This window comes from Pseudorasbora parva, chromosome 5 (assembly GCF_024679245.1).
Source record: "Pseudorasbora parva isolate DD20220531a chromosome 5, ASM2467924v1, whole genome shotgun sequence".
NCBI classification, from domain to species: Eukaryota; Metazoa; Chordata; class Actinopteri; order Cypriniformes; family Gobionidae; genus Pseudorasbora; species Pseudorasbora parva.
The window spans coordinates 10021650-10036196 of record NC_090176.1 but is presented as its reverse complement, the minus strand read 5'-3'; the positions used below and the strand labels follow the sequence as shown (position 1 = coordinate 10036196).

At 39.0% G+C, this 14547-nt stretch overlaps 1 protein-coding gene across 4 annotated transcripts in view; it reads left to right on the top strand.

Moving 5' to 3' along the window:
- The window catches only part of ubr3 (ubiquitin protein ligase E3 component n-recognin 3), a 120736-nt gene that overhangs the window by 74824 nt on the left and 31365 nt on the right, over window positions 1–14547 (top strand). For 2 of the 4 annotated variants that reach the window (XM_067443213.1, XM_067443212.1), the window contains 3 exons: window positions 692–892; window positions 1183–1319; window positions 4533–4618. In XM_067443213.1, the coding sequence (XP_067299314.1) occupies window positions 692–892; window positions 1183–1319; window positions 4533–4618 (424 nt within the window). Of the gene's footprint in view, window positions 1–691; window positions 929–1182; window positions 1320–4532; window positions 4619–14547 lie in introns of all 4 variants that reach the window. The other 2 variants (XM_067443211.1, XM_067443210.1) reach the window with 1 other exon arrangement.

The following is a 14547-nucleotide window of genomic DNA, read 5'->3' as shown; positions in this document are numbered from 1 at the left end:
AGCTGGTGTGTGGTGGGCGTTCTGCTGCATTACACTCAAAAAAAATTAAGTAAATCCAACATGTATTTTTTTTTATGTCAACAGGTTCCACGTATTTGGTTTAAGTTGAACTTAATTAACTTTGTTTATTTCAGTAAACTTACGTTTTTTACGTAAGGTTAATTCAATGCCATTTAGTTGAATCAGACCAACATTCATAATTTTGTCCAAAACTAGTAAGTTCATTTATTCTGAAATGAATATCAAACAAAAACCATAACAAGTAATCCAGTTTATTTACAAAATTAGAAATGTTATCTCACAAGAAAATCTTTTACTAAATCGTATTGGCTATCCAGAAGATGGTTTTGTTACACCCATGGCATGCCCAAAGTAGATATTGCTGTCGCATCGTCCAGGTGGATGCTGTACATTGGTGGAAGGGGTTGAGGAGACCCCCCCCCCCCCCCCCCTGCCCCCTTCTAAAGTGTAAAGTGCTTTGAGTAACCAGGAAATGTAAAAAAATATTTATTAATTGAATTATTATTAATAAATACAACCATGATAACAGAGTCAGCTACAATGTGGGCCAGACCTTCATGCTAATAGTCACAAGTCTGACTTTCTAAGACTAACAGATAATGTCACGTGTGATACTATGAGCGTCAAGTCATCTGTAAATGAACCTCTGCCGTATTTGTTTATTCCTCAGAACGATCAGGTTCTTCAGGGCTTTTCTGTGGATAAGGGCGAGTTCACCTGTCCACTGTGCCGTCAGTTCGCCAACAGCGTTTTGCCCTGTCGTCCTGGCCGTGGGATGGAGACGGGCGCCTGGCACTCGCCCAGTAACAAGAGCATGTCCACACTGGTGAAGGAAGTGGAGGACCTTCAGGAGCAGCTGGGCATTTTCCCAGTAAGAGCCAGCGTAAAGCAGAGAGATCCTATACTGGTATTTATTAGAGCACTCTCCCCTCCCCTCCCCTCTTTTCTGTTCTGTTCATCTCATCCCTCCATCCCGATTCAGAGTAAGGACTGGTGTGCCACTCACCCCCATGCAGTCTTTTAGATGTTTGTGGTTTAACATCTCATAACGCAAAATCTCAAGCCAGTGTCATAGACTTGCATGTCAGCTCATTAAACTCTGCTCGGAAAAACACAGGTCTTCACAAATCTGACATGTTTTTTTGTTTTATTTTTTCACAGGCGGAGTCGAACCTGAGTAAAGAGATGGAATCTGTTATAAAGGACATTAAAAACACCACACAGAAAAAATACATGGATTATGGGAAGAACCCAGGGTCACCAGATAATGATTTCCTGTTCATGTACTCCGTGGCCAGGTGAGAGAGAGCGTCGTGCATCGATTTAAGGTGTAAATTACACCGCTTTTCCACTTTTTTATGGGTCAGTGTTTTTTAATCTAAGCTTGTGTGTTCTCATTATGTTTGGCATTAGAAGGAAGTTCAGTACAGCATGAAGTGTGTGTGTGTGTGTGTGTCTTGCATTACAGATGTTCTAATGTCATGTCATTTCTTGCTAAAAAGAGTAAAAATGGTAGGATCAACAGGTAGATTTTTGACATCTCCATTGCGGCTACACTCATGTGACGTTGCCTTGCTCTAAACCAGTGTTACTCATTGCGCGGCTCGCAAGCCTCATGCGGCTCGCCAAGCTTTAATTTGCGGCTCGCATTATATCACGTGAATGCGTATCAATAGTACGAGTGTGCAATCTCGTGGAATGTATATGAGTTTTGGTGTGCATATGCTATGCAGTTTTTCGTGTGCATATGATACGTACTTTATGGAGTGTATATGACACGCTCTTGGATGGGGGTGGGGGGTTCGTGCGTATAATACGCGTATCATATGCACACGAAAAACTGCGTACCATATGCACGCCAAATACATTCCACGACGCTAAGTTAGGGCGATTCTAACAGAGAAACCGCCTCACAAATGAACATCTTGCATGCCTCACAAGGATTGCAACGACGAGCTACAAATACAACATGAAGAAAGTCAAGGAAATGCATGCATGCTTCCGCTCATCCCGGCATTAATGTAATCCTGCTCTTTTGGATGGCGGGAGTCTTCGGCTTCATCCCGTCTTTTTTAGTCTGCGTGTTCTTCAATCCGCAGCGGCGCAGAGCGCACGTCAGAAGCAGAGGTGTGTGTGTGTGTGTGTACATCTGAGCCTCTGTAGCAGATATATGCACCTTTTGTAAAAATGAAAGTTAAGACAGCTGTCATTTATTTTTCTCTTGTATTGTATCTTCAATTTTCTTTTTGCAGCCAAGTTTTATTTTCACAAAAATATTCAGGCAAATTAATAAACTTTTGTCTACTCTAATTTCACAATTTTTAACTGAAAATATGCCTATGTGATTCATAATGTAGGCCTAATTAACGAACAAGAAATATTAACAAAGCCATTTTCATCAGATTAGGCATTTTTAGTGCTAATGTTATCACATTTTTTGGCCTTCAGAACATCTTAAAATGCACATATGTAGATCATAGAAATCAACATTTTCTCGGGGGAGCATGCCCCCCGAACCCCCCTAACATTTTGGATCTCTGTAATTATAAACATTATTGGAGACAAATATTACATGTAAAGTATGAACGTGCAGTAAGGGGGTAATATTTGCTTTATAAGTAATAAACAGCCAATATCGTTTGGGTATGCATGTTTGTAAGCTACTAGTTAATGGCGCAATTTGGACACTACACTATGTTACCATTTTTTCCATAGGCTACCCTCACTGGGGGCTAAGCTCCCCTAAAACGAAAATCCTAGAAACGCCCCTGCTTTGCAATAAAATTGTCTCTCCTATTGATTTTGTGCTATCAGTGCGGCTCTCATGAAAAAAATAGTGAAGACCGCTGCTCTAAACAGTCATGAAAGCATATCGTTTTTTTGTTTTGTTTTAGTTTTTTGTCTTTTGCATGTGTTTAAGCACTGAGGTGATTTTAAACTGTTGAAGCGCAATAAGCAGCGAAAAGAACTCGGTTCAGGTCAGGAGGTTGCTTACTCTGAGTGCTTTTTGCCACCGATTTGGGCTTGAACCCACTTTAGTTTGCTTGTTCCTCGCTCTTTCACTGTCTGTTTGTTCTCTTCTTCGTTCTTATTTTGTGTGCTGGGGTTTCTTTTTTCCCCCTTATTTAATTTATTTTGTCTACTCTCATTCTTTCTTGGTGTCTTTGTTCCATTCTTTTGTTTGTTTCTTTTTTGTTTTGTTCATTCTTTAGCTTGCATTCGTCTCTGTTCTTTATCCCTCTATATTATGTTTTTGTTTGTTCATTCATTGATCCTTTTTTTAATCTTTTGTTCTGTTTTTGTGCTTATTTTACAGTTTGTTGTGATTAGTTTGTTCTTTTTTTCTCTGGTTTTGTCCGTCTCCCTACATCTGATGGTCACAATATACTGATGACTTCATCTCAACGGTTGAGTGATTGGATGCGTGTCCACCTGCTCCCACTCCAGTATCTTTTAGTTGTGTCCTGTCTTTAGCGGGATGATAATTCTCAGGCCATTAGCCCCTCCACACCCCTCCTTCTGTCTGTCTGCGTCTCTGAGCAGTGATCTCACTCTCTCTCACTTATCAGCGTCTGCCAGGTGGATCCACGCGCCAGTGCATTATCTATGTGAAATTGCCTGTTTCTTTTCACTTTCTTCTCCCCACTCCCTTTCTTCTCTTCCACGAGGCTTTTAAGATTTTGCTAAGTGCCTGTAAGACACGACGTGCGCTGTTCATTTAAAACACTTGATTTTAGAGCACACAGGTTGCAGTGGATTTTCTGATTTCATCTTGTAATAATGAAGCAGATGCACATCTCTGATTCATCCGCTTTTGTGTATGAGGGACATCATGTTTTTTACCTTTATTTTAAACCATGTATTGCTTTGTGCTGTTTTTTAGGGATAAGGATAACATCTGTAAACTTAACGGATAATGTACTGCCAGAAACCAGAACCCTTTCCGTGTTTCCAGATTTCTTTTTCTCTGTCATTTTGTGACCCTGGACCACAAAACCACTCATAAACACTTTTCTTTTTTATTATATGTTTACAGTAGGAAATGTACAAAATATTTTCATGAATCTTTATATAAATACCCTGATGATTTTTGGCATAAAAAAATAGATACTTTTGACCCATACGATGTATTGTTGGCTATTGCCACAAATATACCCGTGCGACTTATGACTGGTTTTGCGGTCTAGGGTCACGTTCATGAAAACCTATAATACAACGTATAATAAGGTTTAATAAGGTATTATAAAAGAAAAGGTCCAGCTCAAAAATCCAATTAGATGAGCCATGTTTTAATGCTTTTTTCCCCCATACCTTTATATTGCATTATATTAGGATTCAGTTAAAATGTTACTGGATCGTTTGACCAGGTGATAATTTCCCGCAGAGCTCCTGTAGTCCACATAACACTCTCTTTCACTCACTCACTCACTCACTCACTCACTCACTCACTCACTCACTCACTCACTCACTCACTCACTCACTCACTCACTCTCTCTCTCTCTCTCTCTCAGGACAAATCTGGAGTTAGAGTTGGTTCATCGCGGGGGGAATCTGTGCAGCGGGGGGGCCAGTGCTGCCGCCAAACGCTCCTGTCTCAGTGAGTATCTCTTTTTGTTTTGTCTTGTTGCGTTTTATAGATTATCAGTATACAAAATGTCAATAGAGTGACAAAATGTCCAGAGTATGGCTTTTTTTAAGTGAGTAATGCAGATTTACAGGGTATCCGCGGGGTCTTGAAAAGTCTTAAAAGGTGATAAATCAATTTTGGGAAAATTAAGACCCTTATAAAGTATTAAAAAGTCTTATCACGGCTTTATAAAGTCTTAAATTTTGAATGTATTTTGTTCAAGCTTTGTCAAAAGAGTTTGACTCCAAAAAGTATTTATGAATATATTTCTTTTCATCACCATAAGTATTAAAAAACAGTCTGAGATCGGCTCGGAGCGCGCGCCAGGGATGGAAATTAGCACTGCCACCAGCCAAATGCGGCTGATTTAGAGTTGTGGCGGGTAAACTCGCTTCTCCTACCGAGCTGTTTCACCTCTTTGTAAACTTTGTTCAATGCATGCGAGTGCTGCCGTATGTGCGCATATGACCAGCCGTTTTCTCCGTCATCACTCGCGTGAAGACGCGCTGTGAGACAGCGCGCAAATATTGAGTTCTCTTTCAAGTCTTGCGCTTATACGGACAAGCTCACACAAGAAGTATGTCAACATGTCCATCTTGATGAGTATCCTAGCAGACATAGTCTGAATATGCCTTAAGTGAACTGTATAGTGTGCACAGTCGAGAAAGACGAGCATATCCCTGCCTCAGGTCTTAAAGGCGCAGTAGCCTTTACTGCTTCCTGAGGGATGTCCTTATATTTAGTTTGACATTAAACAATGCTCTTGATTGAATAGCTTTTGTAAATTTAATAAGGATTAATCTTTCATCAAAACAGTTAAATATGCAGTTATTTTACATTTGATTACTTTATTCAACTTCTGTACCTTTCTGCAGGCCAGTAGGCATGTGCATTATTATTTAATGTAAACATGAGTGTGGTCGAGTTAAACATTTTAGTTTGATTTTAATTTTTCAGTTTTCGGCTTTGGTTTCTTCTTTTTTTGGTTTCGGCCAAGAATTTAGATTTCGGTGCACCCCTACTGACAATGTTCTGCTCGGTATGTTGTCAACACGCTTCAAAAATGCCAAAGCGAATAGTTTCATTCTTGGGACTAAAAACCATAAAACTGGAAGCCATAAAAGACCACAAATCATCGTGAAAATGTCAGTATTTCATTGAGGCTTGAGATTAAATAAACTGTTTAAGTATTGTAGACCTTGTAGTATTAATTTTCACATGCAGTTACACACTGTCAGTTAAAAACAAAAAAGTGGCTGGTAAAAACATTGCGAAACAGATATGCAATATAAACGATACAAAATTTGCCTATGATAGAGATTTTAAGTCTACATTCGACTACAACTGTTTATTAAAGGTTTGTTGCCGATTAGAACTTGAAGTGCGATGAGGTCTTAAAATATTTTGAGAAGGTCTTTAAAAAGTCTTAAAAAGGTATTGAAATTAACTTCAGGATTCCTGCATATACCCTGATTTAGGATGTGTTAACCTAAGTTCTCTTGCTGTTTTAGGTTTGTTCCAAAAAATTAAAATGCATTTTAGTTATTTTTCACCAAACACCAAACCTAAAGATAAAAAGCTTTGGATATTATATTTTGCGATGGATCTTACTGAACATCCAAAACAATGCTGTGCGCTAAACGCACTCATTGTATGCGTGTACATATGGTGGCCTTTTTACCAGCTAAGAGGTCATAAAATGTGTAAATTTTAGTCAAAACAGCGGCAGAAATCCTTCCAAATGAAGATCTGCTGTGAGGATAAGCAGTTCTGATGCCTGTACCGAACTGTAATGGACAACATTGTGACTGTATCGAGAAGAATCGTTTATCCTTGAGCATTCTGTCCTTTTTAGGGTTGCATCTTGTGATTATTTTGTCCTGTATTTGGTTTGGTCGGTTTCGGTCTGATTGTTTGGTACTAACAGCAATCACACGAGATTAAGGGAACACAACACACCCTTAATGTCACATATCTTTAGAGTGTTTTGTGCTAGGCTCCCAGGCCGGGTCTGAGTGATGACTTGGCAGATGTTGTCAGTTCCCAAATCCACGTCAGCACGGTTAACTGAAAATGTTCACTTTTTATTATTTTGTGAATTGAGGAAACATTAATGAATGAAATCACAGACGTTTTATGTTTCATTTGCTATTTTGCATACTGTAGGCACACAGTGTCGAGAGTCAGTCTGGCATCCTGAAGGTTGTGAGTTCAAGACTTAAAACCGACAGGAATTGACTGAGGTGCCCTAAAAGGGATAGTTCACCCACATATGTAAATTTGGTGTTTTATCTGCTTACCCCCAGGGCATCCAAGATGTAAGTGTGTTTGTTTCTTCAGTGGAACAGAAATGAAGATTTTTAACTCCAACCGTTGCTCGTATAATGCATATCAATGGGGTTTAATTCTATGAGTGTAAAAAACACACAGACATACGAATCCATATTAAACTCTGTGGCTCGTGGCGACACATTGATGTCTTAAGACACGAAACGAAACAGTATTTTTACCTCATATCAGAAAAATCTCATCTAGTTTTCCCAATGCCATTACTTTCGCCGGAGAAGGATGTCAGAAGCAGAGGTGAATCAGAGCACTCCTAATATATATATATTAGGGGTGTGCATTGGCACTGCCTTCACGATTCGATTCGATTACGATTCTACGATGCAGTGTGATGCATCAAAATTCTACTGCACACAAAGCAAATTTTTCATCAGTCATGAGGCAATACAAGCAGATATTAAACAACAGATTGTATTGGCTACTATGTGTCTCCTGTATCTTTGACATAAAAGTTATTAAATAAAATAAAATGTAATTAAATAAAATGCAATTAACCCTTAAATGCATGACTGTTTCACCAAACATTCTTACATGTTCAGGTCGTTAGCGACCCAGATCTTTATTTAACATGGATAGACCTCTACCTGTCGTGATAATATATAAAACTCCTGATTTTAGAGTAACAGCTACAGAAGAATAAAATAAAACCTATTTCGTTACCTTTTGGAGCTTGGAAGGATTCAGTTTGAGCTGATGTTTAATACCATCATCATATGACCTCGTCAGAGCTCGTTTACCAGTATATTCAGCATCTGCCTCATATTCGCGATCTCCAGCATATTCTCCAAACTCATTTTCAACGTCTTCAAAATCAATATTTTGATCACTGACAGCTTCTTGACCACATCCATCATCAAGAGACAGTGACACTAACATATGATTGTGTTTAGTACTTGCTCTCTGAAGTAAATCACTAACCCATTTCAAGTTTTGCAGATTATAATTATTGTTTCGTTTTCTGTCAGAGGTAACTATGAGTGAAAAGTCACTTCATCATTGGGTATCAGACATTGCCACCTTGTGGAATAAAGGTGAATTGCGCCATATTTCGTCATTATAGATTAATTTATTATTGTGCAAAAAATATATACGAACAATCCTACACACCTCGGGTCGTTAGCGTGTTTTTAATAACCCGTCTATCGCGGTCATCTCCCTCCGCCTCAGCCATCTTCCTTGTTGTTGTTGTTATTCTCCCGGAACCGGAAGTATTTGAAACTTCACAACTTTATCGTCCGCCAGAAAATAAACAGTGACATAATCGATTATGGCACTTTGCCGCATCGATGCTGAATCGTTCATGCCCCGCATCGCGATGCATCGCCGAATCGATTATTGTTGACACCCCTAATATATATATATATATATTCGTCTGATATGAGGTAAAAAAAATAACACATACTATTGGGTTTCATGCAGAAACTGATCGCTTTGTGTCTTAAGACATCAGTGACTACGTATACATGGACAGAAGTAATCTAATTATTGACCTTATTCTAAATAAGACAATATTCTGATTAAAGTGTTTACATGAGTTGCTTTTAGAGTACTCCGTTCATGTTCCCGTTTTACATGTGATAGAACATAGATCGATTATGGCACGTCATTACGCCCCCATGCCACGCTACGTTCTCCAACATCCAATCATAGCGTGACTTTGGCAGGTGTGTTAATTTTATGGGCTCAGGAAACCCGCTAACTTCACCTGCGGGTGTCGCTGTTGGACAGTGTTACTTTACATTAAGAAGTATAACAAAACATGCGTTTTTATGATGTTTTATATCTACATTTACGTTGATTTATTTTTGTAATATTATGTATTGTCTCTTTCTGTTTTATTTTAAGAGACACTGCCCCTCTTTCCTCCTTATTGACAGCCTACATTTAGAATAATAGCTTCGATTAATGATGAAAAAGGTTTAAAAATCATGACTCTTTGGATTGTTTTTCCTGCCGTCGAGCCACAGGCGTTCACTGAATGACCCATCTGGTTTGCGATTACAGATACAAACTTATTGTATTTTACTTTTACGATGAGCATAATAATTACAACAAAAATAAAAATATAGAGAGAGGACGCAGTGTTCACAATGAACAGTCAAGTAAAACACACACCGCCCATAGCAACGCATTATGGCAACGACATTTCAGACTGACAGATACGTAAAAGATAAACGGGACTTTGCCGCCATTTGTTACTGTTTTGTACACGTTGTTGTATTAATTATAATTCCAATTCTGTTTTATTGGCCACAATATTATCGATGATTGTTGAAAGGGGCACTTTTGATTAATTTTCAAAAAGGGCAGAGGCTCCAACCCACAAAGCCTCCCCTCTGCACTTCCCTAGTGTGGGTAACGTTATGTGTCCTGTCTCAAAATGCGGCGAAATCTCCAACACGACATTAATAGTTAGATTAAGGTGTGTACATGTCTCTGATAATGCGACTAAAATAGGCATACTCCACATGTCTTAATCCGATTTATGTGTAGTTAGATTATGACTTTAATCAGATTAAGGTAATTAGAAATCGCTGTCTACATGGTAGCCTCTTAATCAGAGTATTGTCTTAATCAGATTAATAGCAGAGTATTGTTGTCCATGTAAACGTAGTCAATGTGTCGCACCGAGCCACAGAGTTTAATATGGATTCGTATGTCTGTGTGTTTTTTACACTCATAGAAATAAACCCCATTGACATGCATTATACGAGCAACGGTTGAAGTTAAAAATCTATCATTTTTGTTCTATTGTTCTACTGAAGAAACAAACATCTACATCTTGGATGCCCTGGGGGTAAGCAGAAAAAACATCACATTTTTATTTTTGGGTGAACTATCCCTTTAAGCAAGGCACCTAACCCCCAATCGCTCCCCAGGTGCTACTGTGAAATGGCTGCCCATTGCTCCGGGTGTGTGCTCTTGGATTGGTGAAACGCAGACCACAATTAGCATGTATGGGACACTATATTTGGCTACACGTCACGTCACTTAAAAAAAAAAAAAAAAGTAGATATGACGTTGACCTTCAGTGTGTCAGCCACTGGTCCTGAACTTATTACAGTTTAATTATCTGGAGCAATTTGAAGTTCACTGTCTTCAATTCAGTGTTCAAGGACACAGAGTTCATTGATTGGAGCAGAGGGGGATTCAACCTTGTAGTTACCACCCTTAAACCTGAACCACCACACGACACCACTCCGGATGAAATTTCCCTGGTAGTCTATGTGACAAGTGTGGACTAGTGTCCATTATTCAAATGGGAGCGGACTCTTCTAATTCTTCTGTGATGATGCACTGTGGATTATATTTTTGTATGCTGATGGCCTGGACGCAAGGAGAATGTTGAGACTGCTGTTGTTGGATTTCGCAGTCAAGACCAGTCAATCGACACAGGTCCACACACACTGGCCCTGTATAAATGAGTGTGTGTGCAGACTTTGAGCTGTCATGAAAAAATCCCGACACTCAGGCACAGCTGAAGAGATTTCACACTCCAGCAAAGCAGCCGTTTTCTGAGCTACATTAAACACACGACCATAGAGAGGGCCAGATTTACTCAGTCTCAGTACATTAGAGCCAAGCAAGAAAATAGAAAGTTTGGATGAAGCAAGATGATGCGGGGGGCTCTTGTCTGTGCAGACGTCAACATGTCAAAGATGTCAAGATGTCAAAAGTTCAGGTTATTGATTTGTTCAGATGACGGTGGCTTTTTTAGGTAGTTGCCTTAATGAGTTCTGTGAGATGTCCTCTAGTTTAGTCAGAGTCGTTCTGGGTTGTGTTATGGAGATTTTGAGTGTCACTTGATGTCATTTTTTTCTCTGGATGTTAGTGTAGATCGGAGGACATTGACTTCTGCCAGTCGAACACCGGAGTCTCTTTCTCGTTCGTGTTTTGTGTGTGTGTGTGATTGATGGCATGTGAGGGGGGCCGAGTGTGCGCACTATAATCACAGGTGGGTGGAGACGCCAGATCAATACGGAGTGTGTGAGGAGGGGGTGGAGAGACCGACGTGAACGAGGAATGGAGAGAAGCAGAGATCTCAGTTACAGCTGTCAGGATACATGATAAAGTGATTGGGAAATGGATAGAGGAGTGGAATAAATATCTAAGGATCTCTCACATTTCCGTGTGCCATCATGTCTGTGGTTTAGAGGACATTTACAAAGGTTTTTGCAATAGAACAAAAGGCAGCACCCAAACGCGTTGCTAGTTTTCCGAGACATTAGGAAAGGAGACGGGCCAATACCCGTCTTTGTTTAGGAGTCATTTATGATAGTTTTACTGTTGAATGAACAGACCTGAAAATGTGTTTTTGAGACTCCCGAAGTTATAAAGATGGTGAGCTGAAAACTTTATAGTTATTCATAAATTAGTGGTTTTATTTATTTTTTATTTTTATTTTTATTTTATTAAGCTTGGGTCAGATTTTCAAATGTTTTTGAAAGGATCTCTTATGCTCACCAAGGCTATGTTTATTGGATGCAGAGAAATACAGGGAAAAAAGAGTACAATTTAAAATGATCTATAGAAATAATCTTAAAAAATCTATTAAATATAAAAATCTGATTTATATTCCTCTGATTATCAATGTTGAAAACCGTTGTGCTGCGTAATATTTTTGAGGACACCGTGATTTATTTCAGTATTCTTTTTTCCAAATGTAAAGCTCAGGAGAACTGCATTTAGTTGAAATAGAAATGACATTAAAATCAATTTAATGCATCCTTGCTGAATCCTTTATCTTTTGAACCCCACATTTTTTAACAGTAATGAAGTGATTTTGAATTTGATAGGCTTTGCTAATGACGTGAGGCACTGAAAATACAGCCACAGACATCTGTTGATGTGAATATAAATGACCAACACACAAGCGCTCTCCTGTGTAAACGTTCCTCACATAGCTGTTTCTCTGAAGGGTTTTGTCGATGTCCTTTCACACTTAATCAACCAATATGTTTTCTAAGCAGTTCTCCCTCTCAAATTTTCACTAAACATTCTTTGAGTGAAGGGATCATTTTATCCCATTTTTCTCACAGTCTATAGGTGGTGCTATCGCTCTATCATGAGTCTGTAGATGAGCCAGCTTCTGAAATGTTTTCTGGTAATAATACACATCTGGCTCAGCCTGACGTGGTCATACGCAATTCTAATCAGAATATGAGTCTGATTCCGCTCCATTGGGCTGTGATAATGGGGCGTGTTTCAACCGAACCTCAATTGGATAAACCTACAACCAATCAGAGCAACGGAGCGACGCATAGTAGTGGGAAGTTCGGATCATTTTAAGGACTGGGATCGTTGAATCGCGTTCAGCAAAATGAACAAATCTTTTTCAAGTCATTTCATTAATTTCAGCAGAATATGATTAAAATGTAATCATATTATTACTCAAAATATGAGTTCAATTTAATGTGTATTTACAAGACAAGACATCTTATTTACAAGACATCTAGTACTTATGCAAACATTGATCACGTTTGGAATAAAAAATAAATAAGCTAATGCAGCCAAGGACAATCTTTAAGAAATGATTCATTAATTTCAGCTGGAGGCAGTCTGTTAGTTAGCCTCACCTTCGGATCCCAGTCGTTCTTTCTTTTGTCACTTCACAAAAAGAAAGATTGAATGCAGACCGGCTGAGTGCAGAAGATCCTGTCCAGAACCGATGGCCTGTAGTGCATGCACGCTCAACACAAAATGAACAAATTGCTCTGAGACCACTCACTGTTCCTGGGTCATATTTAAGATTAGCTCAAAAAGAACGAATCGTTCATGAACGACACATCACTAACGCGTAGCCAACAGAACTCAACTGCACACATGCTGGAAGAAGTAGAAGATGATGAGTGTAAAAGATCTTTTTCGATGTTGTAAAAAATAATTTAAGGATACACGGAGTATTTACTAACACAATCATCACTTTTGAAAGAAATAGTAAAGGTAAATGCATATATGAACAATTTCTCTGTTAAGGATTTGAACGAAATCGACCCAAGTGCTCTTTGATGATGTGGACGATTACGCTACTGTTTATCATCCGATTTGATTGGTCCGAACAGTCTTTCATTGCACTCAGGAAAAACAATTTCTAGTTAAAGGCTGAAATAGTGTAAAAGGGTTAGCTCACCCAAAAATGAAAATTCTCCCATGATTTACTCTCCCTCAAGTCATCCTACGTGTATATGACATTCTATTGTCAGACAAACACAATCAGAGTTATACTAAAAAATTGCTGGCTCTTGTTGGGTCATTGATGAAGTCCATAAAGGTGCATATATCCATCATATAACTGCTCCACGCGACTCTGGGGGTTAATAAAGTCCTTCTGAAGCGAAGTGATGTGTTTGTGTATGAACAATATCCATATTTAAAACACATATTTATAGAATAAAATAACTATGGATAGATGCACTTTTATGGACAAAAATGACCCAAAAATTCACTGTCATTAAAAAGCTTGGTAGAGCCAGGACATTTTTAATATAACTCTGATTGTGTTCGTCTGAAAGGAGAATGTCAATTACACCTAGAATGACATGAGGGAGAGTAAATATTGGGATCATTTTCATTTTTGGGTGAACTATCCCTTTATTTTCAGTAATTATTTCAGTAAACCACATGCCGTTGCAGTCACCTACACTAGATGTACTGCTCACAGAAGTAGGTTAATGAACTTCCATCTTTAGAGTGAATGATGAGTGTATGTGACCATTAGTTTCAGTCTGGCTCTAGTGTCTCTTAGGTTTGTTGGGAATACAGTAGTAACATAAATTTTTCTATCACGGTTTTCACAAAAATATTAAGCAGCACACCCGTTTTCAACAATGATGATAAAAAACAACCGTAAAGCATCAAATTGTATTAGAATGATTTGTGAAGGATTGTGTGACACTGAAGACAGGAGTAATGATGCTAAATTCAGCTCTGATTACAGGAATACATGACATTTTTAAGTTTTTAACGTTGTTTAAATGTCTGTGATATTTTTAATATGCTTTAAAGGGGGGGGGGGGTGAAATGGTGTTTCATGCATACTGAGCTTTTTACACTGTTAAAGACTTGGATTCCCATCCTAAACATAGACAAAGTTTCAAAAACTAATGTTGGACGTTTGATGGAGTATTTCCGTGTTAAAAATACTCCTTCCGGTTTCTCACAGGTTTCGGTGAGTTTTTTTCGAGTATGAGTCGGCTTGACATTAATAGATCGGAAGGTCCTTGTATGGGCCGTACGGGCTCTTCTCCCGGTAGGGTGCGCGCGCGCGTGAATAGAGCGAGAGGAAATGCACGCCGTAAACACTCGCTCAGGTGCAGAGCAACTCGTCCGTGAACACTTTTGACGCGCCGCGCTCCACTTTATTCCTATGGGTGACGTCGAGCGACTTCAACGCTTCAGCACAGCATTCCCGGAAGGCAGCGCTGCATTTGAACCGATTTGAACGCAGAAATGACGGGAAGCTTCACAACATCGCGGATCTCCACAGTCACTGCTGTCACAGGACTTAACCAAATCATACCAAAGAAGTGTGTTTTTGACGGAGCGGTCCCAGC